Genomic DNA, 25,657 nt, shown 5'->3' with positions numbered 1-25,657 from the left:
TTAAAAGCTCGATCTTATTCAGGTTTGATTTTTTTTTTTGGCAAGACTACATAGTTGGTGGTGTGTCCTTCTATCAGGAGGCAGGTGACGTCTCACCATCTCTCTTTTTGTGCTAAGAGCCATCAGGGATTTGAGTGTTGCCAGCCTTATCCATCCATGATAAAGCTTCATCCAGCTTTTCACCTTCTGGTTTCAACAGCCATGGATGGTCCTTGATTAGAGCTATTAATAATTAGGAGTTCATAAATTGATTCTTCTAATTCTATTATTTCTTTGTTACTAGCTGTATCACTTCTTAGAGAAACCTGCCTTCATAAAGTAGGTGCTTGTTCTGAAAGACAGATTGTTTAGAAAGGCATTTAAATGCTTTATTCTTTCCCTTCACGATTCAGAATAATGTGTTAGTTCTCGAGTATCTTCCAGAGGTGACTTGTTTGGATCCTGATTTGAAGAAACCAATTATAAAAAGACAGCCATGAGATTATTGGAGAAATGTGAGCATGCTGAATGTTTGACGATATAAAGGATCGACTATTAATTTTAGATATGATTATGGTATTATAGTAGGTTAAAATAGTTTTAGAGCTATATGGTAAAGTGTTTACAGAAGAAATGATATAATGTCTGGGACTGGCTTCAAAATAATTCCATGGGGACGGGAGGGAAGAGTGGAGAAGAAAAGGAAGATTCACCTGCAAATCTCTGTCCCTCCTAAAATGCCAACAATGTGGCCCCCACCCTTGGGAACCAGCAAGGGGCTGCTGCCTCGTAACTGCTCAGGGCAGGGCACTGATGATGCCTGTTTCCCTTGCCCCAGTGCTATCATAGAGCACACCAACCGGGTCATCTTCCTGGAGGACGATGACATCGCCGCAGTGGCTGATGGGAAACTCTCCATTCACCGGGTCAAGCGCTCGGCTAGTGATGACCCATCTCGAGCCATCCAGACCTTGCAGATGGAGCTGCAGCAAATCATGAAAGGCAGGTGTCCTCTAGCGTCCATGTGGGCAGCCTCGGGAGCCAGCGCACCTGGTGGAGCTCCTGACAGTCCTCTAGCGTCCATGTGGGCAGCCTTGGGAGCCAGCGCGCCTGGTGGAGCTCCTGACACTCTCTGCCTGGCCCTAGTAGAGGCCACAGCCCTCCTGCCCTCTGTGGCCACCAGGGCGGGGCTGCAGGTAGCCTGTGGCTTGCACAGGTGACGGGATGTGGGGAGGCTGGCCTGGCACCTCCAAGCGGGGGCTCCTGTCTGCAGCCAGCCACCAGGTCTTTCCTACTGGAACTGAGCCCAGTGTGTCAGCTGCCTTCCTTCACCGACTCCACGGGACGCATGCCCACCCTCAGGCATTATTTCTCCTCTGGGTGGAAGTCTGCAGGTCTGCAGTAAATGGGGGGGTGGGGGTACACTTTCTCCCTACAAGGAGAGCCTCTCTGTCTGCACCCACTTCCGTCCCCTACAACCTCTACCACACAGGGCAGCCTGAGCAAACTTTTAAGAACCTGAATCAGCGCCTGTGATCATCCCGCTGCTCAAGGCCCTCCAATGGTTTCCTACTGTTCTTAGAATAAAATCCAAACTCCCTGCCGCAGCCCACAAACTCCACACCCCAGTGGAGCCAAAGCCTGGCCCCCCCACACTCAGCCCTCCGTCCCACTGTGCCCCGCCACAGCCCCTGCATTCGCTATTCTTCTCATAGGACTGGCTCCTTTTCATTGCCTCCAGCTCCCCTGAAATGTCACCCCCTCAGAGAGTCCTTCTCTGCTCCTGTGTCTGCCATGGTCCCTCCCCAGCCCCTCCCCTATGGTGGCCACCCCTCATTCCCCTCACTTGCTTCATTTGCTCGTCGCACAAGTACCAGGTCATAGGCGACAGGCCGGGGGCACTGGCGATGCTGGCATCATGAGTGTGTGTATCCTAGAGAACACGGCCTACCCCGCCTGTGGGCACCTCCAGAGCATCAGGTGCAGCTGCTGCATCAGGGGCTCGAACACCCTGCAGCCCCATTGTCCCATCAGCGCCATCCAATCCCACTCAAATCAGAGCCCTGGAAATGCCTGTGTGGCTGGAAAGGTTTTTATTACAGAAACCAGGAGGGTATTTATTAAAAGGAAAATTGCCTGTTTCTTTGGGCCTGCTTAGCTGTACTTTCCTAGCTGCGTGGCTTTTTGGGAGGGAAGCACTTTACTTTCTTTTGGCCTTGCTAAGGGAGCATGGCCCAGAGGGATCAGCCAGGCCATTTGTTACTTGCATGCCTCAGGCAAATCCCTTCCTTCCTCAAGCTGCAGGGTCCAATATGTAAACTGGAGTTAGTCCTGGTTCCTGACCTGCTTCCCTCTGATGGTAGTGAGTGTCAGGCAGGATAATCCCTGGGGATACCTTTGGGAATCTGCAGTAAGCTTTACAGGAGTTGCTATCACTGCTGCATAAGGAAAAGCAGTGAAATATAATGAAATTAAAACTGACCAGACGTTTATTTGACCAGGTAACTTCAGTGCATTTATGCAGAAGGAGATCTTTGAACAGCCAGAATCAGTTTTCAATACTATGAGAGGTCGGGTGAATTTTGAAACCAACACAGGTAATTCCTACACTCGGTGGGGAGCCTCCACCTGTGCCTAGTCTCAGGGAATGCGTGACTGTGTAGACTCAGCATTAACACCCTGCCGTGTGCCCTGCAGTGCTCCTGGGTGGCTTGAAGGACCACTTGAAGGAGATTCGACGATGCCGACGACTCATCGTGATTGGCTGTGGAACCAGCTACCATGCTGCCGTGGCTGTAAGTGTGACACGTGTGTGGGGAAATCGACAGCAGTGTAGGACCAGACACTGGCCTTCAGTTTTACCACTCATTTGGCCTTCTGAATTTGGCTAAGCCCTTGTACCCATTCCCATGAGCTAGCATGAGAAATGACACGGAGCCCTTTTATCTTCAAGGTGGCCTGTGGGTGACCGAAGTCCCCTCGCCACCTGGACAGTGAGGTTCCATGTCACAAACTATCCCTAGAAGCCCAGCTGCCCCATGTCCCTGTCATGCCTGTGACTGACTTTAGTCTCCATGCTTGTTGGCTTCAGACACGGCAAGTTTTGGAGGAACTGACTGAGCTTCCTGTGATGGTGGAACTTGCTAGTGATTTTCTGGACAGGAACACACCTGTGTTCAGGGATGACGTTTGCTTTTTCATCAGCCAATCAGGTAAGGGACACAGGCAGTGTGGCCAGCCTTGCGTCAGGTCAGCTCTGGGCTGTCTCCTCTCCTCCTTCCTTCAGATAAGTCCTCTGCATGGCTACCCTGTGCTGCGAACCCTCTCTTGCAGCAGTCATTTAACCCTTAGAGCTGTGGATTACTGTCGCCGTTGTATGGGGAGGGCAAGAGATGTCTAAGGCCATGCAGTCAGCGGGTGACAGAGCTGGGATTGGGCTGGAAATCCACGCACTTTAGTTTTTCCCCTGCCCTGTGGCTTCCCTCTTCTTGCCTATCCAAGACTTCAAGGACCACTTACCAAGGTGCTCATAAATGTTTGCTGATTGATGTTAATAGAAAAAACGTCTCCTTTAACATTCTGTTAGGTTGAGAGTCACGTGAAGGACCCAGTATGGGCTCTGTGCCCAAGTGTCCAAGCCCAGCTGCCTGCGGCATGCAGTGCCCACGCTGCCCAGCAGGGGGAGGTGTGGGGAGACAGTGCTCCTTTTTAGGACCAAGGAAGGTCTACTGAGCTACATGCACCCCATCTGGTGCCATCCCAACACTGGGCTTGACATTCGCTCCAGCTGCCTCAGGGAGGTGATCCAGGGCCATAGGCTTGGAGTCTCCTTGAGTTCGCGGAGGATTTTTGAAATGTTTTAATTACGGATAATTCCAAGCCTTTATAAAAGTAGAATTTTCATATGATGAATATCCCAGCCTCATCCAGCCCATCTTGTGCCGGTCGGACACACTCATATTAACCCCTCTTCTCTGTGGGGTTACTTTGAAGCCAATCCCAGGCATCATGATATTCATCCATATAAATACTTCAGGCTGCATTATTAAAATGATAAAAGAAAAATATATAACCGGCCGGGCGCGGTGGCTCACGCCTGTAATCCCAGCACTTTGGGAGGCCAAGGCGGGCGGATCATAAGGTCAGGAGATCCAGACCATCCTGGCCAACACGGTGAAACCCCATCTCTACTAAAAAAAAAAAAAAAAAAAAAAAAATTAGCCGGGCGTGGTGGTGGGCACCTGTAGTCCCAGCTACTCAGGAGGCTGAGGCAGAAGAATGGCATGAACCCAGGAGGCGGAGCTTGCAGTGAGCCAAGATTGCACCACTGCACCCCAGCCTGGGTGACAGAGCCAGACTCCGTCTCCCAAAAAAAAAAAAAAAAAAGAAAAACATATAACCACAGTGTTACTACCACAACTAAAATACTGATTGTAATGCTCTATCATCTATTGGGATTTTTAGTACTACTACCATTTTCAATTTTAAATACCATTTTCATTTTGTTGACAAATGAAGAAAAACCAGTACAGATACAGCAACCATCCAGCCCACCACCTTATGACACAGGAGCTGCTGCCACATTCACCTTTGGGTTTATGATCCCAGCAGAGCCTAAAACTAGTTTATAAATTGGTAGGAGACATTAACAAAAGAACAGAGGTGGACCTAATATGAAAATAATGCAGTGGCAGCTTCCGAATCTCTGTGTTTATAGAAGTCAGCCCTTTAATGAGATTGAAAAAACACTATCAAACCCTAGGGCGCGGGTGACAGAAGTTAGAACCCCCTTTCCCCCACCCTCACCGCAGTACCCCGTGACACTCCAGTGCCATAACCCAGGGCTCTGAAGAAAGAAAAGCAGAAGAGAATTGGGCCACCTAGTACCAGGTGGCACCTGCCTGCCCTGCAAAGCTGGGACAGACACAGCCAAGAGCAGTGGCCCTGCAGACAGAACAGCGGCCCTGCAGACAGAACAGCCTCCCGACTCATGAGGGTTTCAACAGTTTTGATTTTATAGTCATTTTATAGTTTATAGATTTTATAGTCTGGCTTATGCTGAATTTAATTTGAGTTCGTTAGGACTCACAAATATAGGGAGTTTGTGCTGGTTTATGCATAAAGCTGTTTAGCTTTATTCTCAAAACAATTTGAGTCCACACTGAGAGGCCTGCAAGAAGTGTCCTTTCAACCAGGATCTAGTTGAGAAACACCACTTGGGGACATGCCTGCTTTTCAAATGTTAAATCTGTTCCATCTCAGCACGTTCTGAATAAGGCAGCTGATTCAGTTGCAGAAAGGGCGCTGGGAGCCAGGCCCACCTGTCACCAGCTGTATGGCTTTGATCAGAGCACCGGTTTCCTCTTGTCTCTGAGCCCTCATCCTCAAGAGGAAAATGGGGACGATGGTCCTCACGGGGTTGTCACGAGATTTAAATGAAAAAATGCTTGCCACAAATAGTAACACATCTTGAATGTAAGAATCAACCGAAAACGCTGTTGAGCGTGCGTCTTCCTTTCTGAACACCTGCTGGCTGTGTCTTGGGCGCCGATTTCCCTGTAAGAGCCGGAGGTGAAGGAGGAAGGGGTTTGGGGTAGGGCTGCTGGCGGAGGGCGGCACTGAGAGGGCCCCTGTGCGGCAGGCGAGACCGCGGACACCCTCTTGGCGCTGCGCTACTGTAAGGACCGCGGCGCCCTGACCGTGGGAGTCACCAACACCGTGGGCAGCTCCATCTCTCGCGAGACCGACTGTGGCGTCCACATCAACGCAGGGCCGGAGATCGGCGTGGCCAGCACCAAGGTAGGAGGAGCCAAGGTAGGAGGAGCCACGGGCGCCCCTCCCAGGGAGAGCCTGGCGGAGGCAGGTGCACCAGAGGCCGCCCTCCTGCGGCCTGGACGCGCCGGGCAATTGCGCCCTGCTCTGCCCGCGCCACCGCCTTTCTTTCCCCTTCCCACCTCACCCCTTCTCTCCCCTCCCTTCCTTTCCCCTGCCCTCTTGGATTCCCATATCTTCATTTTTTTATTTTTATTTTTTATTTTTTATTTTTGAGATGGAGTCTTGCTCTGTCGCCCAGGCTGGAGTGCAGTGGCGCGATCCTGGCTCACTGCAAGCTCCGCCTCCCGGGTTCACGCCATTCTCCTGCCTCAGCCTCCCGAGTAGCCGGGACCACAGGCGCCACCACCACTCCCGGCTAATTTTTTGTATTTTTAGTAGAGACGGGGTTTCACCATGTTAGCCAGGACGGTCTCGATCTCCTGACCTCGTGATCCGCCCGCCTCGGCCTCCCAAAGTGCTGGGATTACAGGCGTGAGCCATCGCTCCCGGCCCCCATATCTTCATTTAGTCTCATTTTATTCCCGTGTCATGTTCCTGTGTTTTGTCCATGTTGTCCTGTGGCTCTTGGAGCACCTTGGAGACGCTTATTTTAAAGTCCTTTAGGGCTGGCACGGGGCTCCCACCTGGAATCCCCGCACTGTGGGAGGCTGAGGCGGGCTCCCACCTGGAATCCCCGCACTGTGGGAGGCTGAGGCGGGAGCATCCCTTGAACCCAGGAGTTCCAGACCGCCCCGGGCAACCCGTCTCTTCAAAAATAAAACTTAGGCCAGGTGTGGAGACTCAGGCCTGTAATCCCAGCACTTTGGGAGGCCGAGGCGGGCGGATCACCTGAGGTCAGGGGTTTGAGACCAGCCTGGCCAGCATGGTGAAACTCCATCTCTACTAAAAGTACAAAAATTAGTCGGGTGTGGTGGCAGGTGCCTGTAGTCCCTGCTACTCGGGAGGCTGAGGCAGGAGAATGGTGTGAACCTGGGAGGTGGAGGTCGCAGTGAGCCGAGATCGAGCCACTGCACTCCAGCCTGGGTGACATGGCAGACTTTGTCTCAAAAACAAAATATAAATAAATAAATAGATAAATAAAACCTAAACATTAACTGGGCAGGGTGGTGGCACCTGTAGTCCCAGTTACTCTGGAGGCTGAGGTGGGAGAATCACTTGAGGAAGTTGAGGCTGCAGTGAGCCGTGATCTCGCCACCGCACTCCGGTGTGAGCAACAGAGCAGACCCTGTCTCAAAAATAAAAGTTGATTTAAAAAGTGAAAATAAGGTCCCTGCCACCTCCTTCTTTGTGCACAGGCTTATACCAGTCAGTTCATCTCTCTGGTGATGTTTGGTTTGATGATGTCTGAAGACAGAATTTCACTACAAAACAGGAGGCAAGAGATCATCCGTGGCTTGAGATCTTTACCTGGTATGTTCTAGAATTCAGCTTTCCATGTTTTCAGATCTAGTGGACTGTTGCTGGCCATCCTCTGTTGACTCTCACCTGTACAGGATGTTGTTCATTTCTCCCTCCTCCTCAAACTTCCTAGCCTCCCCAGCTCCCTCCTGGAGGCCTTGCTGCCTCTGACCTCATCCTGCTCGGCCCCCGCCTCCCCCTGCACTGCCTCCCTGCCTCCCTGCCTCCCTGGTCCTCAGCAGTGCTCAGTGCTTTCTCACCGCAGGGCCTTCGCACTGGCTCTTTCCTCTGCTGAACCATCTTCCTCCTGCTCTGCATACAGCTGACAGCTTCTCATCTCCCAAACCTCAGCTCAAATGTCACCTCCTGAGACCCTCCCTGGCCACGCTAACAGAGGCCCCAACCCCAGCACTGTGTGAAACATTAGCCTGTTTATTTTCTTTATAACACACCTCATGACCTGAAATTGCCTGTTCACCTGTTGACTGGCCCGTCTCCCCCAACTAACATGTCGGCTCCGCAAACACACAGCCTTGTCTGCCAGAGCCGCCACTGGACAGCTGGTGTCCAGCACAGGGCAGGCATACAGTAGGTGCTCAGTAAGTACTCGAGAAAGAGCAAATGGCCCCAGGCCCTTCCTATGCCAGGCGCTCTTCGCAGCCCCACCACACTTTCCCCATTTACTGGCAGCAGCATGGTCGCAGCTGTTGTAGCTTGTGAGATACAATGTCTGTTGCACTAAATCATGACCTCCTTGGGGACCGTGGCCTCCCCTTTCTTCATTCATCCAGCACATATATATTAAGAACCAGTGCCGTGCCCTGCCCCATGTGCCATCCCTGGCCCGCCAAGATAAGCAGCGGCTCACCTCCTTCAGTCACTCACATGCCAGAGTAGGAGAGAGTCCTCTGTGCAGGCCTGACAGGCGGAGATGAATCGAGCCTCGCCCCAGGCTGGCATGGAACGCTCACTGCGGACAGGACATCGCAGGGCTTCTGGGGGGTGCCCTCCCAGAGACAGAGTGGGCGCTGGAGCTTCCCTGGGAGCCAGGGCCAAACCCCAAAGCAGGCAGTGGGGGAAGGGCCACCATAGAGAATGGTCAATTCCAGGCCCTCGGGGCCTGACACTGGCCGAGACAGCTTGCTGAAGGTTTATTTCTGAGAAAAGCATTCTTCCTTTAAGCCAGGTCATAACCATGCAAAACAGGACCCAATTCTGACGTCTAAGTCAGCAGTTCTCCAGATGTGGTCCACAGGTCCTGGGTGTCAACAAAGCCCTTTGAGCAAAATTGTTCACATCTGGAGCACGCTGTCTCGGCTGTACTCTTTATAGTAGATCTTTTTTTTTTTTTTTTTTGCCTGTGTCCACATTTGCAAAGGTAGTGGTGGCTGTGCCTGGCACCCAGCACACTAGAAGGCCTACTGGTCATTGTGTCCTTCACCAGCACACACCCAGTTTCCCTTAAGAATGGCCTTGATGGCCGGGCGTGGTGGCTTACGCCTGTAATCCCAGCACTTTGGGAGGCCGAAGTGGGCGGATCACCTGCGGTCAGGAGTTTGAGACAGCCTGGTCAACGTGGTGAAACCCCATCTCTACTAAAAATACAAAAAGCAGCCGGATGTGGTGGCAGGTGCCTGTAATCCCAGCTACTCGGGAGGCTGAGGCAGGAGAATCACTTGAACCCAGGAGGCAGAGGTTGCAGTGAGCCAAGATTCTGCCACTGCACTCCAGCCTGAGCAACAGAGCAAGACTCCATCTCAAAAAAAAAAGAATGGCCTTGATGGCCAGGCGCAGTGGCTCACGCCTGTAATTTCAGCACTTTGGGAGGCCAAGGTGGGCAGATCGCCTGAGGTCAGGAGTTCAAGACCAGCCTGACCAACATGGTGAAACCCCATCTCTACTAAAAATACAAAAATTAGCTGGGCGTGGTGGTGGGTGCCTGTAATCCCAGCTACTTGGGAGGCTGAGGCAGAAGAATTGCTTGAACCCAGGAGGCAGAGATTGCAGTGAGCCAAGATTGCGCCATTGTACTCCAGCCTGGGTGACAAGAGCGAGACTTCATCTCAAAAAAAAAGGCCGAGCACGGTGACTCACGCCTGTAATCCTAGCACTTTGGGAGGCCGAGGCAGGCAGATCATGAGGTCAGGAGATCGAGACCATCCTGGCTAACACAGTGAAACCCCATCTCTACTAAAAATACAAAAAATTAGCCAGGCGTGGTGGCGGGCGCCTGTAGTCCCAGCTACTCGGGAGGCTGAGGCAGGAGAATGGCGTGAACCCGAGAGGCGGAGTTTGTAGTGAGCTGAGATCGCGCCACTGCACTCCAGCCTGGGTGACAGAGCAAGACTCCGCCTCAAAAAAAAAAAAAAAAAAAGGAATGGCCTTGATGAGGTGGTAAAAATTAATAGTCTGTAAATTGCAACTCTTTGTAATATTCTTTATGATGAAATGGGGAGTATGCGTAAAGCCTTTCTACTGGGGCCAGGCACGGTGGCTCATGCCTGTAATCCCAGCACTTTGGGAGGCCAAGGCGGCTGGATCACCTGAGGTCAGGAGTTCGAGACCAGCCTGACCAACACAGTGAAACCCCATCTCTACTAAAAATAGCCGGGTGTGGTGGTGTGCACCTTTAATCCCAGCTACTTGGGAGGCTGAGTCAGGAGAATCACTTGAACCTGGGAAGCGGAGGTTGCAATGAGGTGAGATCGTTCCATTGCACTCCAGTCTGGGCGACAAAAGCAAAACTCCGTCTGGGAAAAAAAATTTAAAAAAAGAAGCCTTTCTGCTCTACGCTGAAGTGTGATGCTTGTCTCAAGAGAAGCAGCCATCCCATTCAGTAGCAAGCTGATTTTGGTGTTTGGTAGACATTTTCTCAAAATGAACAATCAGCTGACGCATCAGTAGAAGCAACCCATGGTATTTGTTGCCAGTGATAAACTTTGAGCTCCCAAGCAAAACTTTGAGTGTTAGAAAACACCTCTGTTACCATGAGCTTGACCAGTTCCCAACATTTAAAGATTTCTCTAGGGCCAGGCACGGTGGCTGATGCCTGTAATCCCAGCACTTTGGGAGGCCGAGGCGGGTGGATCATGAGGTCAGGAGTTCAAGACCAGCCTATCCAAGATGGTGAAACCCTGTCTCTACTAAAAATACAAAAAAAATTTAGCTGGGCATAGTGGCAGGCACCTGTAATCCCAGCTACTCAGGAGGCTGAGGCAGGAGAATCACTTGAAACCAGGCGGTCAAGGTTGCAGTGAGCCGAGATCGCGCCACTGCACCCCAGGCTGGGTGACAGATGACACTCTGTCTCAAAAAGAAAAAAAAAGACTTCTCTGATCAGATCAAGGTGACCTCAACAAGGTGATTTTTAAAAAACATTTTATAATAAAAGTGTCCATTTTAAGAAGATTTACATATCTTTGTGGCCAGTTCATGATGTCACAGAATTATGCACTTGTAAATGATCCATTTAAAAGCACAAGACAGAACAATAAATTTTAACTTAACAAAGTAGAAAAAGTTTATTGATAAGATTTCAGATTCTATATTGGCACCTACCCTTTCAAGAACCTACTGTTTCTCAAGTTTGATGTACTGTGGTGTCGAAGAACAATGTTCACAATTATTTGAAAAATAATTTAAATACTCCTTGCTTTTCCAACTACAAATCTGTATTTGTAGGCTGAATTTTATTTTTATACTTCAACCAAAAGAACATATCACCACAGGTTGAATGTGAAAGCAGATATGAGGGTCAACAGTCTTTTATTAAAAAGGCAGACACAAAAGATTTGCAAGAACAAAAAGCAGTGCCACTTTTCTCACTAATTCTTGTTGAAAATGAAGTAAAGTAATAGATTTAGGGTTGTTATTTTAAAGTGAATATTTTTAAATTTCTCATTGTTACTTTCTTTCTTTCTTTTTTTTCTTTTCTTTTTTTTTTTTTTTTTTTTGAGATGGAGTCTTGCTCTGTCGCCCAGGCTGGAGGGCAGTGGCGCCATCTCAGCTCACTGCAAGCTCCACCTCCCGGGTTCACACCACTCTCCTGCCTCAGCCTCCCGAGTAGCTGGGACTACAGGCGCCCGCCATCATGCCCAGCTAATTTTTTGTATTTTTAGTAGAGACCGGGTTTCACATGTTAGCCAGGTTGGTCTCGATCTCCTGACCTTGTGATCCGCCCGCCTCGGCCTCCCAAAGCACTGGGATTATAGGCGTGAACCACCGCTCCCGACCACACCTGGCTAATTTTTTGTATTTTTAGTAGAGACCGGGTTTCACCACGTTAGCCAGGATGATCTTGATCTCCTGACCTTGTGATCCGCCCGCCTCGGCCTCGCAAAGTGCGGGGATTCAGACATGAGCCACCACGCCTGGTCCTCAGTGTTATTTTCTAATCTGGTAAATGTTGACAGATTTAACTCAAAAACAAAGGCTCTTGGGGATGTGCAATAATTTGAGGGACTTGCAATAATTTTCAAGAGTGTAAAGGAGTCCTGAGACCAAACAGTTTGAGAACCGGTGGTCCCACTTACAGGGGCCTTGTCTTGAGACACAGCAGGAAAGAGGGGTGTTAACTGGTGGTGTCAGCTCTGTCTCCAGTGGGTGATTTTGCCTTTCTGAGTCTTAGTTGTCTTACCCGCAAAACGGAGTGAGAAATGGTATTTCCTCCCTTGTTGGTGCTCAAGAAAGTGTTCACACAATAGGAATCCCCACCCTAACAAAATCCTGTCCAGGAGCCCAAGTTATTTCCTGTAATCTACGTTTTAAACGAATGCGAGGAAGCAAAGTGTGCTAAGTGATGTAGGTTTCAAAACCTCCTCTTAAACCCCAGCATTTGTCTTCATGAAAATTGCTTTAAAATCGGCATGACTGGTTTTCTCCCTCTGCTCCGTGCATGGCCCAGAGCTGATCAAGGAAGTGCTGTCGCTGGACGAGAAGATCCACGACTTAGCCCTGGAGCTCTACACACAGAGGTCACTGCTGGTGATGGGGCGGGGCTACAACTACGCCACCTGCCTGGAAGGAGCCCTGGTGAGCCCCCACCCCCACGGAGGACAGGCACAGGGGACCCGGAGGAACCAGTGGGAAGGAGGGCAGGGCGCTGGGCTTGGGGAGGTCCGGGCCTAAGGACCCCTTGGCCACTCCTGTGAGCCTGGGCTAAGCACCAGCTCTCCACCAGGTTTCTAGCCCTGGGCACACAGAGATGGGTGAGGCAGGTGCCTGCCCTCAGGGATCTCCCAATCTACTGAGGAGAAAGGGACAGGGCGCCTGGGGTGTGCCCCTCCAGCTGTCCAGCCACTGCCAGGGTCCACTTGGAACAGCTCACTCAGACCTCATGAGCTTCTTCTGAGAGGTTGGCAGTTGCTATTCACCTCTCATCCAGGAGGAAACAAAGCCTCTGAAAGCTTAAGTGTCTCACTCAAGATGATGTAGAGGACCTGAATCAGACCTGAGTCCATGGGGCCTTTGCTTTTTTCCACCAAAATTGAGGGGTGGGTTCTCCACAGAGTTTCCTTGTTACCCCTCAAACTTCCAAGGGGAGTTTGAGATCCTGCAGGAATTAACTTCGAAGGCCTTGCTTTTTCAAAAATTGGTGACAGGCCGTTTGCCCCCTGCAGCATTAAAGATCCACGCCAGGAAAGAGAGAGCTGATGGGGCAGGGACAGGGTGCCAGGGCCACAGGGCTGCCCAGAGGGTTGGCAGAGAGCCGTGCAGGGCCCTGCATCTTGGACTTGCCCTCTCCTCACTGTCAGCGTGCCATGCACGGAGCAGATGCTCAGCCCAGGTAACAGGGACAGTGCTCCAGTTGAGGCTGCACTGGCCACCAAGATGAGAGCATTAACCGTGGCCCAGCTGGGCTGCCATCGTCTCCCATCTCCTCCCCACCACCCCCATTTGAAAGACAATGCTAGGCCGGTGCAGTGGTCCATGCCTGTAATCCCAGCACTTTGGGAGCCCAAGGCAGTCAGATCATTTGAGGTTAGGAGTTCAAGACCAGCCTGGACAACATGGTAAAAGCCTATCTCTACCAAAAATTCAAAAGTTAGCTGGGCGTGGTAGTGCACGCCTGTAATCCCAGCTACATGGGAGGCTGAGGCAGGAGAATCGCTTGAACCCAAGAGGAGGAGGCTGCAGTGAGCCAAGATCACGCCACTGCACTCCAGCCTGGGCAACAGAACGAGACTCCCATCTCAACAACAAATAAAAGGAAAGAAAGAAAGGAGAGGAGAGGAGAGGAGAAGAGAAGAAAGAAGAAAGACAATGCCAGTTGCAAGTGGTTACCAGAAACATTCAGAGTTGATTTCCTTGGTCTTGGTGGGGAGTGCAGGGCTGACCTCAGTGAGTTCCATCTCCTGCACCCGCCCCCTGGAGATTCTGACTCCTGTTAAAGGACAGGCAAGTGCTGCTTCTTGGGGTGCAGTAGAGGCAAGGCCTGGGGTGCACTGTCAGTCCCCAGATGACTCTGCGTCATGGGAGGGGGCTGAGCTGCGGTGGCTGAACGTGCTGGCAAGAGATGCACATTGCACCTATGCCGCCACATGAGTCTGCTGAAGAAAGAAGCGTTTAGGTGGCTGCTGGCAGGAGCCAATGGTCCTCTGGCCACTGGGAGGCCAGCACTGCAGCTGTCTGCAGCCTCCAGAGTGGAGCCGCACTCCTTACAGTGTGGCCCTGACCTAAATCAGCAGTGCTAGCAGGGAGTCGAGAGATGATTTCTTCGACTGTCTCACCATTTCAATGACGTGGATTTGTGGTAACTGAATAGAGATGGATCTACCTGAACATAGGAAAAAAATTAATTCAAATAACACCCCAGTTTGTGCGATTTTGCTTGGAACCACTCTTTAGAAGTTATTAATGGGTGAATTCTTAATCAGGTGATTAATTGAAGGTGTAGCTAAGCAGAATACAATGCCGTCGTTATACACGTGGCTGGCTAGAGAGGAGAAGAGGGCGAGCTAGGCTGACTCCGACTTGTCTGTCCTAAGGGGTGGCTGTGCGTGGGACCGGAGAGAGACAGAGCAGCAGTGCCCAGGGCTGGTGTGGGGACACAGAGGTTGTGTCCTGGGCTGGTGCATGCTCTGGATGATAGCCAGGCCTCTCCCCAGGCCCTTGCTGGGTGTCCTCAGTGTTGTCAACCACTCCAGGCATCTGTCTGCCTTGCAACTCTTGGATCTCTGCCTTCCAGAGTCATCCTTCCCCTGATTCCCGTTCCTCCCCTCTAGCCGATCTGCTCCAGCCCCATCTACCCAGTGTGACTCTGATCTCACCTCCTGTTTCCAGAAAATTAAAGAGATAACCTACATGCACTCAGAAGGCATCCTAGCTGGGGAGCTGAAGCACGGGCCCCTGGCACTGATTGACAAGCAGATGCCCGTCATCATGGTCATTATGAAGGATCCTTGCTTCGCCAAATGCCAGAACGCCCTGCAGCAAGTCACAGCCCGCCAGGTGAGGGCTCTCCTCTGGACTGGGCCAGCTCTTTCCTGCTTTTCCCCATGCATGCCACCTCACCACTGTCTGCCAGTGATGGATGGTCTGGCCAGTGAGTGGCTGTGACCACACACCCTCCCCTGGGCCCCCCTGCGAGGAATGCACACACTTGGAAAGGAGCTGGTCAGCCTGCAGCTGTCCCACACAGCTCTTTGGTGGGGCCCAGGGACCCACACTGCCGTGAGCAGCACCGGATCCTGGCCTGGAGCTCAGGGGAGGTGCTCCTGGTGGAGATCCCTGGGGCAGGGTTTCCCCAGGTTCTGCGGCCAAGCAGCTCCGACGGGAACTACCTGGAGTTAGGTCAGGTCTCACAGGGCAGGGGCACAGCTTTCCATAAGACCGTCCTCGATTCAGGCACCTGTTGCAAGCCAGGGGTCCACCCACACGTCTGAGCAACTGACTATGAATCCGAGAATTCCCACTCTCCCCTCAAGTTCAGTAATTTTCTAGAACGACTCATAGAACTCAGGAGATGACTATACGATTACAGTTTTATTATAAAAGATATAAATCACAGCCAACCCAAAAGAAGAGACCCATAGTTTGAAAGCCCTGGATGTGAAGCTTGTGTCCTCAGGATGTGTCACCCTCCCGGCACATCACTGTGTGTCGCCCGGGAGCTCCCCTGAGCTGCTAGCTTCAGTGTCCAGAGTTTGTACTGTGGTTTTATTAAGTAGGCACGATGGAGTGAACCACTGGCCATGTGATCGAACTCAGTCGCCAGCCCCACTTTTGTCCTTGGAGGTTGGGAGATCAGGCTGACAGGCTCATGTCTCAAAGCGCCAACCTTCTAATCATGTGGCTGGCCTTTCTAGCAGGGGGAGACCCCATCCTGGAACTATCTACAGGCCCACCACGAGTCATCATCTTAGCATAAAGTCAGGTATAGTCCAAGGGACCTCCCATAAATAACAAAGATGCTTCTGTCACATGGGAAAGTCCAGAGGCTAGGAGCTCCCTTCCTGGAACCGGCCACAAAGACCAACCAAGTGCTTTGTACACAGCAGCTGCCCTGAGGTAGGAGGGCAGAATTCATGAAATTTCAGGGAGGTGAAATCCAACGAGGTGCCCCATCCAGATGTTGCCACACCTGGCTCAGCACAGAGGTCAGAGTGAGGGTATAAAACACAATGGCATCATTTCCCCACTTAAAACTCTCCCATAGCTGCCTGTCAAGCCACAGAGACCCACAGTCCTGCGTTATCTGGCCCTTTCCTCCTGTTTCAGTGAGTTCCAGGCACTCCAGCTTTCCTTCTGCGTCCCACTCACATTGCGCCCACACCTGCCTCCGGGCCTTTGCACTGGCTGTTCCTGCTGTCTGGAACACCCTTCCCACAGAATGCTCTGCCAAGAGTTGTCCCCTCATCATTTAGGGTTCAGTCCAGATGTCACCTGTTTTTGAGAGAGCTTTGGAGACCTCACCAGTCTCCCAGTGACATTATCCTGTTTTCTTGCCTTGGTGGCATTTCTTTGGAATTCTTTTTTTTTTTTTTTTTTTTTTGAGATGGAGTCTGGCTCTGTCGCCCAGGCTGGAGTGCAGTGGTGCGATCTCGGCTCACTGCAAGCTCCGCCTCCCGGGTTCACGCCATTCTCCTGCCTCAGCCTCCCAGGTAGCTGGGGCTACAGGCGCCCGTCACCACACCCAGCTAATTTTTTGTATTTTTTAGTGGAGACGGGGTTTCACCATGTTAACCAGGATGGTCTCGATCTCCTGACCTCGTGATCTGCCCGCCTCAGCCTCCCAAAGTGCTGGGATTACAGGCGTGAGCCACTGCACCTGGCCTGGAATTCATCTTTATTTTTTGGTTTGCTTGTCTAGGTTTTTGTTTTCTACCACTAGACTACGAGCCCCGTTAGAATTAGGAGTGAGTCTGCCCCGCTCTCGGCAAGGCACAAATGGGTGCCAACGGATGCAGCAGGATGGCAATCTCCCTACCAGGGAAGGGGAGGAAACCCACCAAAAAGCATCAGACACTTTATCCTTTCCAAGCATTGGTGTCCCACACATACCACCTCACCCATGATTCCAGCAAATGCAAGAGGACTCTTCTCATCACAGTAATGTAGCTTCCAGATACTCCGCATACGTCAGGGATTGCTTCTTTCAGGGATGATCTATTTTATGATGCTTTTTCTCTGCTCTAGGGTCGCCCCATTATACTGTGCTCCAAGGACGATACTGAAAGTTCCAAGTTTGCGTATAAGACAATCGAGCTGCCCCACACTGTGGACTGCCTCCAGGGCATCCTGAGCGTGATTCCGCTGCAGCTGCTGTCCTTCCACCTGGCTGTTCTCCGAGGATATGATGTACGTCTAAAAACTGCACCTAACAGCAGAGAGGAGAGACATAACCCCAGAGTTCCTTTCTGTTCTCTAAATACTTGGAGTAAATAGTCATAGAATAAATAATTTTATTTAAAGTAGCTTTCTTTTTTTTTTTTTTTTTGAGATGGAGTCTCGCTCTGTCGCCCAGGCTGGAGTGCAGTGGCACAATCTTGGCTCACTGCAAGCTCCGCCTCCCGGGTTCAAGCAATTCTCCTGCCTCAGCCTCCCCAGTAGCTGGCACTACAAGCGCCTGCCACCATGCCCAGCTAATTTTTTGTATTTTTAGTAGAGACGGGGTTTCACCGTGTTAGCCAGGATGGCCTTGATCTGACTTCGTGATCTGCCCGCCTCAGCCTCCCAAAGTGCTGGGATTACAGGCGTGAGCCACTGCGCCCGGCCTAAAGTCGCTTTCTTTTTAAAGTAGCTTATACCATCCTCCGCCCCGCAAAACAAGCTGGAAACTGCAAAATGTATAGAGAAGGTCATGGCACTAAACTATAACCTGGCCAGGTGAGGTGGCTCACGCCTGTAATCCCAACACTTTGGGAGGTCAAGCTGGAAGCATTGCCTGAGGCCAGGAGTTTGAGATCAATCTGGGCAACACAGCAAGGCCCTGCCTCTACAAAAAAATTTTAAAAAATTAGCCTGATGTGGTGGTATGTATCTGGAGTCCCAGCTACTTGTGGGGCTGAGGTGGAAGGAGAGCTGAGGAGTTCAAGGCTTCCGTGAGCTAGGATCACACCACTGCACAGGGTGGGCAGCAGCGTGAGACTGTCTCAAAACCAAAAACCAAAAACAACCTCATCACCCAGAGGCAATGTCAATTAGCAAATGTAATATTTTAGTCCGGATTTTTCCTGTGCATGTGAGTTTTTTTTAATGTTATTTAATATTATGTCAAGGATAAAATGTTTGCATCTTCCTTTTATTATTATATTGCAAGTATTTTCTGACATCTTTATGAGCTTGTTATATGTAGCATTTAATCATTGCATAATATTCCATCACAATCTTATAACACGATTTTCTTAATGGTTACTTAGCCAATCTTCTACTATTTAAACTGTTCCCAATTTTTTGTCTTCATAAATAACATAGCAGCGAACATCTTTGTACATACAGTGTTGTCCCACATTTAAGATTTGTCCTGGCCAGGTATGGTGGCTCACACCTATAATCCCAGCACTTTGGGAGGCCAAGGTGGGCAGATCACTTGGTCAGGAGATCGAGAACATCCTGGCTAACACAGTGAAACCCTGACTAAAAATACAGAAAATTAGCCGGGCGCGGTGGCGGGCACCTGTAGTCCCAGCTACTCAGGAGGCTGAGGCAGGAGAATTGCTTGAACCCGGGAGGCGGAGCTTGCAGTGAGCCAAGATCATGTCACTGCACTCCAGCCTGGGCAACAGAGTGAGACTTCGGTCTCAAAAAAAAAAAAAAAAAAAAAAAGATTTGTGCTTTAACAAATGAGCTATGATCTAACATTTTGGACTCCTAACATATATTGCCGAATTATGTTCCAGAAAAGAACCAATTTATGATCTCACAGCAAGTAAGAACACACAGTTCGTAGTGCAAAGAAATAGAAGTTTTATTACAATTTTATTCTGAAGCTTTTAAAGATACACAACAGTACAAAGAATATAATGAATATCTGAATATGTACATATCATCCAGAACTGATATTTGCTAACATGTTGTCATATTTGTTTCATCTTTTAAAATATCTAAATGTAGTAAGACATTGCAGATACCAGATACAGTAGAAGCCTACTTTATTTATTTATTTATTTATTTATTTTATTTTTTTTTTTTTGACGGAGTCTCTCCCTGTCGCCCAAGCTGGAATACAGTGGCACAATCTCGGCTCACTGCAACCTCTGCCTCCCAGGTTCAAGCGATTCTCCTGCCTCAGCCTCCTGAGTAGCTGGGACAACAGGCGCGCACCACCATGCCCAGCTAATTTTTTTGTATTTTTAGTAGAGATGGGGTTTCACCATGTTTGTCAGGCTGGTCTCGAACTCCTGACCTGATGATCCGCCTGCCTCGGCCTCCCAAAGTGCTGGGATTACAGGCATGAGCCACCATACCTGGCCCAGTAGAAGCCTACTTATGAGCCATTCCTATATTTCCTTCCCACTCTACCCTAAACAAATAAGTCACATGGAATTCATATATATTCTTGCAAGAAAAGTGAATTTTTAACAGTACATATCATCAAGTTACCTGTGTTTAAAAGCACGAACTGTATTCTTTAAATGATGTTAACAGATCATGACACACATCAGGTGCACAGTAAATGTTTATTGAGGGACTAAGCCTTATACAGTTAAATGAAGCTTCTGGACTAAGGAATCTGCCTCCAAGATGCAGGTCTCTAGGTTGGTGACCATGGTGAACATCTGTCTCTTGTTTTTAAGTACTCTGAAAATTGTCTTTGAGAGGTAGCATGTTGCTGAGATCTTTGGGGTCCTGAACAGTCACTTTCTTTCATTTTAGGTTGACTTCCCCAGAAATCTGGCCAAGTCTGTAACTGTGGAATGAGGATGAGACCGTGACAAGACCATCACCACCTTTCATCTGATTCCAGACCTGTCCCAACAGCAGGGATGCTACATGGGAAGAGAAGTGGGCATCCCACATGTTCTGCGTGCTCCTGTAGAGTTTGACAGCTTCCACGTGCCTTCTACCCAAGTGCTTTTGCTTACAGCAGATACTGTTTCTCTGTGTCCTGAAGTCGCCAGAGGAGAAGGGAATCATTGTTTACACATGGGGATCAGAGCAGACTTCTCCACTACTGTGCAATAGAGATACAGCTCTCTTCAGAGTAACTGTGAACCTTTTATAACCAACACTAGAGTTAGTTTTAAAAGACAAAATATTTATAATGACGATTGTATAGCTTTTAATTTATTTTTCTAGTATGTGGCTTTCTGTAGCCGTGGTAACGGCCAAACTCTTCATCCTAGCTACCCATGCACTGTGTCCGGGCTTGCTCCTGGCCGGTGGCATTCATCTCAGATGTGAGCACAAGGCATTGGCCCTCTGGACTCCTTCTCCTTTTCTTTCCTCTGTAGGCTGCTCCTGAATCCTGTTCCCTGACATCCGTGGAGCCCCTCTTGCATCCACCTATGCCTCCTATAAGTCCAGTTGAAATCTCAACCTCCTTCAACATTTTCTTCTCGTGTGTGGCCCAAATCCTTCCACCTCTCCAACTTCTGTTTAATCTGATCACAGCTCTTTTTAAGCCCAGGCAGCATTTTGGTCCCTGCTCCTTGCCCATAGTAAAACAGCTTGAAATATCCCATGCAAGAGAGTAGTTTCAAGTGGGCGACTCTGCTCTCTATTTAAAAGTGTGCACAATCAAAGTACTATGCAATTTTAGGACAATAAAGAACATACAATTTTTTGTGTGTGTTTGCATTTTGTTAACCTCATTCTTTTTGTGTACTTTGAATTTTGAGGACTGTGCAGGAGCTCGGCAGTGTTTGGAGGGGCAGCCCTGCTTGTTAGTAACCATTGGCCTCATCCACACCTGAGACCTATGGGTTTCTAGTAGGAAAAGGAGGGCTGTTTTCCAGGATACAACAAATGCAAGAGATTTGGGACTCAGCAGAGGGGCCACTGAACCTGGAAGGGGTTGGCCAGAACCTGTAGACAGCAGAGAGGGGTGAAACTCTCACATTTGTATTTTTTTTCCCAATAAGCCTATTATAGTCCCTGGTTTCATTAATACAATCAGACGGGAAGATTGAAAGCCAGAGAGTTCTGAAGTTTTGTGAAGTCAGAACTTAGGCTCCCTACGTAAGTGCTGTCACACACACGCTGAATGAGGTCTTCATGACAACTGATGTGTGTAGCCCTAGTATCTCATTAAACCCTGTTCAGGATTACCTATGGGCTACTCGGCAAATTTCCATCCTGTCCTATGTCCTCAGCTGTATCACAGGGGCTGGAAACTTGGGAACTACATTTCCAGGTTATCCACCAGTGACAGGCATTTGTGGGAGACTTGGAAGATAGAGTGGCAGAAATCATATTTTGTATTTCTCTCTGGCAGAAGCAGATAGAAATGTGGCTTCAGCAAACGGGGTTCCGCTATGGCCCTTAGGGGCTCCCCAAAACGCACCCACCTCAGCATGCCAGGCAGTGGTGACCATGAACAGAGGTTGCCTGTGGCTCCTCTAAAATCCCAACTCTGGAGAGCTGGCAGGAACCGGGCGCCGCAGGGGCTTTTCCTGACTTCTTTCCTCCAGGCGCTGGGTCAGTCCCAAGGAAATGGCTAGAATAGTTTCTGTCCTACTGATCAATCCATGACCAATACAACTTCCAAGATTAGGAGACTACAAACTAGCCAGAACATTTTCCTCTGGACAAGACCTAGAAAGTGTATTTCATCCTTATGCCCAAGAAGCGATGGCCACTCTGACTTTTGTACTCATTGTTCCCTTGCTTTTCTTTATAGTTCCACTTGTGTATCTATCCCCGAATACCCTGTCTAGTTTGAAAGTGGAGGGCGAGTGCACACTAGCAGTGCAAGGAGAGGGCGACACTGCCTCCACTGGACGGAGGTTCCAGGAGGTGAGCAGATCAGTCTCCAGGTCGTGGTCTGATTCCTGCTTCTCTGGGAGCTGTCAAGACCCCTCTTGGGGAAGTCATGAGCAAGGTCTCAAGGAAGTCTTGGGCTCAGCACAGTCAGGCACCTGGCAGGGCCAAGGTGGGGACCATGCGCTGGACCTGCAGCAGAAATAGTCAGAGGGAGGGGGCTGACCTGTACATCCTGCTTCTGTACATCACCACGGCCTGCCTCCAGCTCTCAGCAGGGGGGAAAGCTGGAAACTTCTGTGAATGTTGTGCATCCTCAGCAGAGGAGGGGAGCGCCCCTCATCGGCACATGGCCAAGCCAAGTACTGCCAAGAACCTAGACCAGGCTCTCCTGGGCATTTTGTCCCCAGGCTACAGATGGCCTGATGGAGGTGGGGTCTTGGTGAAGACAGTTCACCCCGTGGGTCACACTGCTCAGTGTGGCTCAGTTGCCCTCCATGTCTGGTGCAGAGCCATCACCCCAGGGTCACTTCTCACCACCCTCCATGGGCCTTCCAGGCCATGTCTTCTGTGTCGGGCTCCTGTTTTTTTGTTTGTTTGTTTGCTTGTTTGCTTGCTTGTTTTTTGACAGAGTCTCGCTCTGTTGCTAGGCTGGAGTGCAGTGGCGTGATCTCGGCTGACTGCCACCTCCACCTCCCAAGTTCAAGCAATTCTCCTGCCTCAGCCTCCCAAGTAGCTGGGACTCTAGGCATGCGCCACCACACCCAGCTAATTTTTGTATTTTTAGTAGAGACAAGGTTTCACCATGTTGGCCAGGATGGTCTCGATCTCTTGACCTCATGATCCGCCTGCCTCGGCCTCCCAAAGCGCTGGGATTACAGGTGTGAGCCACCGTGCCGGCCTGGGCTTCTGTTTTCTGTATCTGTGTCTTCCTTCTCCTGAGTTTCCTTTTTTGTTCCGGTGAAGCCCATTCTTGAGAAAAGGTGCTTGAGAGGTGTCTAAGTCAGTTCAGGCTGCTGTAACAGCCCTGGTGCCTTATAAAAATCCCACATTTATTTCTCACAGCTCTCAAGACTGGGAAGTCCGAGATCAAGGCACTGGCAGATGTGGAGTCTTGGTGAGGGCCCATTTCCTGGTTTGTACAGAGCAGCCTTCTTGCTGTGTCCTCACGTGGCAGAGGGGCAACGGAGTTCTCTGGAGCCTCTTTGATAAGTGTACTAATCCCACTCATAAGGGCTCCACCCTCACACTCATCACCTCCCAAAGGCCTCACCTCCTAATAACATCACATGTGGCAGGGGTTAGGATTGCAACATATGAATTTGGGGAAACACAAATATTCAGGCCACAGCAGAAGGCAAGTTTTTTGAGAATCTGCAGGTGTGGAAATGATTTTTTTATTTATACTTGATAGAGGGTTTAGCTAACCACACAATTCTAGGTCAGAAAAAGATGTTCCTGCAGAATTTTAAAGGTACTGCTTCATCGTTTTGTTCCCAGTGCTGCTATTGAGTCCAAAGTCTGATGTCTTTGTAGGTGACCTTTTGGTCTCCTTTTTGTTTCCTGTGTTCTGAAATACCACAAGTTGCCTAGAGTCACATTTCATTTAGGGTTGATTGCGTCTGGTAACTTTTGCCTTTCAGACTAGGAAATTTTCTTGAATTACTTTGTTGTGGATTTCTCTGTTTGTCTCTGGAGTGTCTATTATTCCCAGGGTGAAGCTGCTGGACTGGCCTCTAATTTCTTATCTTTTTTATCATTCACTTGTTGTCTTTTTGCCCTACTGAGAGATTTCTTCAATTTTATCTCCCAACCTGCTACTAAGATTTTTCATTTCTGCCAACATGATTTAATTTTCGAGGGTTTTTTTTTGCTCTGACTATATATATATATATATTTTTTTTTTTTTTTTTTTGAGACAGAGTCTCACTTTGTCACCAGGCTGGAATGCAGTGGCGTGATCTCGGCTCACTGCAAGCTCCACCTCCTGGGTTCACACCATTCTCCTGCCTCAGACTCCCGAGTAGCTGGGACTATAGGCGCCCGCCACCACGCCCAGCTAAATTTTTTTGGTATTTTTAGTAGAGACGGGGTTTCACCATGTTAGCCAGGATGGCCTTGATCTCCTGACCTCATGATCCGCCCACCTCGGCCTCCCAAAGTGCTGGGATTACAGGCGTGAGCCACCGCGCCCGGTCACAAACTTGTCTATTCTTCCCCATTTATTATTTCTATTAGTAGGAACCATAGATATTTATTTTATATTTTGAGTCATACCCAATACTATGTTAGTTTGTTGTTCCAATGGTTCCATCAACAGCCACTGGGGGCTCTTTCAGTTGGCTCTTTTGTCTCTTTGACATAGCCCCATCATTGTGTGTGTGTGTGTGTGTGTTGTAAGTACTTCCATACGTGTGTGTGTGTTGTTAAGTACTTCCTTACTTGCACAACAATATTCTCCAGGCTTGTCTCGTCCATACCCTGCCCCAGCCCTAGAATCAGCCATTTCTCCAGGGATCCCTGGTTCCTTTTATGGCGAATGACATTAGAGAACGAGATCTGGGCTCTGGGTGTGTCAGCTGCTGCTGAGATGTCATTGCTTCTAGGCCCTCTCAGCTGACAGAGCAAGGCCATGTTGCATACACCTGTGCTGAATAATTTTTAAATGGCTGGTTCTTGTTTTAAGGATGCAATATTTTTTCATTCTCTCTGAAGCTAGCAATAGTTTTTTATTTTTTGAATTTTCCTTCTCCACAGAGTCTGTTTCTTTCAAGATGCAGTTTTTTGTCTACTTTTCTTAGCCATATGGCATTGAGCTGTCTGTTCAGATTCAAGGTGGGCTGACTGGAAGTTCTAAGCGCACGGTAGGGCTGGTTAATGCAAGATTCACGGCTGGGAAATCTGGAAGGGGGTGGGCATGTCATAGTGTTCATATCTCAGGTCTTCCCTTTAGGGCTGGTCAGACTTCTGGAGAACAGCTTGCTGGCTCCCTGCCTGAGAGGACGGCCCTGGGTGCTCTGGGGGATTCCCGGAGGAGGAGGGCTAAGGGCCACTGGGTTCAGCATTCAGTTACACAGCCCCCAAATTTCCCTGTTTCCATACAGTGCCACACCCTCAGCTATGCCCCAGCTCAGATGCCCTCATTCTAATCATCACCATAGAAGAAACTTCCAGACTTCTGCCTTTCCCAATTCTGCCCTTCCCTGCCATGTCCTCACATGAGCCTGTCTGCCCAGCATGGCTGACTAGTTCCAGAATGGAAGCCCTGTCTGGGGGACCATCAGAGTCCATTGTTGTGGGTTTTCAAACTCCATTTGCACCTGCAGTGGCCTCCATGGCCCTAGAGTTTCCAGACCAGGTCTGCCCCTGCCTCTCCTGGGTATGATGTTGCAGGCACCTCCCAGTAAATGTCCCCATTGGCTTAAGTGCAGTTTAGCTTTCTACAACACACAGCTGGGACAGACCTGACTTACACCCTTCAGCACATCTCTGGGTTCTTGTAGGGGAGAAGGGAAGATGTGGGTTAGTGCAATGAGGGAAGGGCAGGCAAGGTGTCGAGGGGACAGAGGCAGTCAGCATAAGGACCTACACCATCCCTGCTGCATGGGCTGCACCCGGCTCTTCCTGCTTCCCTCCTTCTCCATGCCACTTCCTACAGAACCAAGGCAGGCAGAAGTGAATCCCTTGCCCAGAGGAGCACAGCTGACAAGAGTCGGATTGGAATCTAGGCCAGTCAAGGGTGGGGGATATCAGGATCACAGAAACCTGTCGGCACTGTGGCTGCATACACGGCTGGCCTCCGGACAAGTCCCTGATGCCCCAGGCACCCCTAGCTCCTCCACCCTGCTGTGCTCTTGTCTTAGTGTGTTTCTTATTCTGTTGTTTATAACAGAATACCTGAAACTGGGTAATTTACTTTAAAAAAGAATTTATTTGTTACAGCCCTGGGGGCTGAGAAGTCCAAGGTTGAGGGGCTGCACCTGGTGAGGGCCTTCTTGCTGCTGGGGACTCTGCAGAGTCCTGAGGGTGGCACAGGTGTCACATGGCCAGGGGGCTGAGCATGCTCACAGGCCAGCTCAGGTCT

General features: G+C 49.8%; 1 protein-coding gene across 2 annotated transcripts in view; it reads left to right on the top strand.

The window, feature by feature from the left end:
• GFPT2 (glutamine-fructose-6-phosphate transaminase 2) overlaps positions 1 to 20,437 on the top strand; it is a 54,270-nt gene extending 33,833 nt beyond the window's left edge. For both annotated transcript variants that reach the window (XM_054488248.2, XM_054488249.2), the window contains 10 exons: positions 818 to 981; positions 2,481 to 2,576; positions 2,677 to 2,774; positions 3,071 to 3,191; positions 5,621 to 5,778; positions 7,110 to 7,224; positions 12,116 to 12,243; positions 14,494 to 14,661; positions 16,849 to 17,010; positions 19,528 to 20,437. In XM_054488248.2, the coding sequence (XP_054344223.1) occupies positions 818 to 981; positions 2,481 to 2,576; positions 2,677 to 2,774; positions 3,071 to 3,191; positions 5,621 to 5,778; positions 7,110 to 7,224; positions 12,116 to 12,243; positions 14,494 to 14,661; positions 16,849 to 17,010; positions 19,528 to 19,572 (1,255 nt within the window). In that variant the 3' untranslated portion in view covers positions 19,573 to 20,437. The remainder of the gene's footprint in view (positions 1 to 817; positions 982 to 2,480; positions 2,577 to 2,676; positions 2,775 to 3,070; positions 3,192 to 5,620; positions 5,779 to 7,109; positions 7,225 to 12,115; positions 12,244 to 14,493; positions 14,662 to 16,848; positions 17,011 to 19,527) is intronic.
• The last annotated feature ends 5,220 nt before the right edge of the window (positions 20,438 to 25,657 follow it).

The sequence above is a fragment of the Pongo pygmaeus genome, chromosome 4, assembly GCF_028885625.2.
Source record: "Pongo pygmaeus isolate AG05252 chromosome 4, NHGRI_mPonPyg2-v2.0_pri, whole genome shotgun sequence".
NCBI classification, from domain to species: Eukaryota; Metazoa; Chordata; class Mammalia; order Primates; family Hominidae; genus Pongo; species Pongo pygmaeus.
The sequence above is the reverse complement of the archived record's forward strand: the minus strand, read 5'-3'. Positions and strand labels throughout refer to the sequence as shown.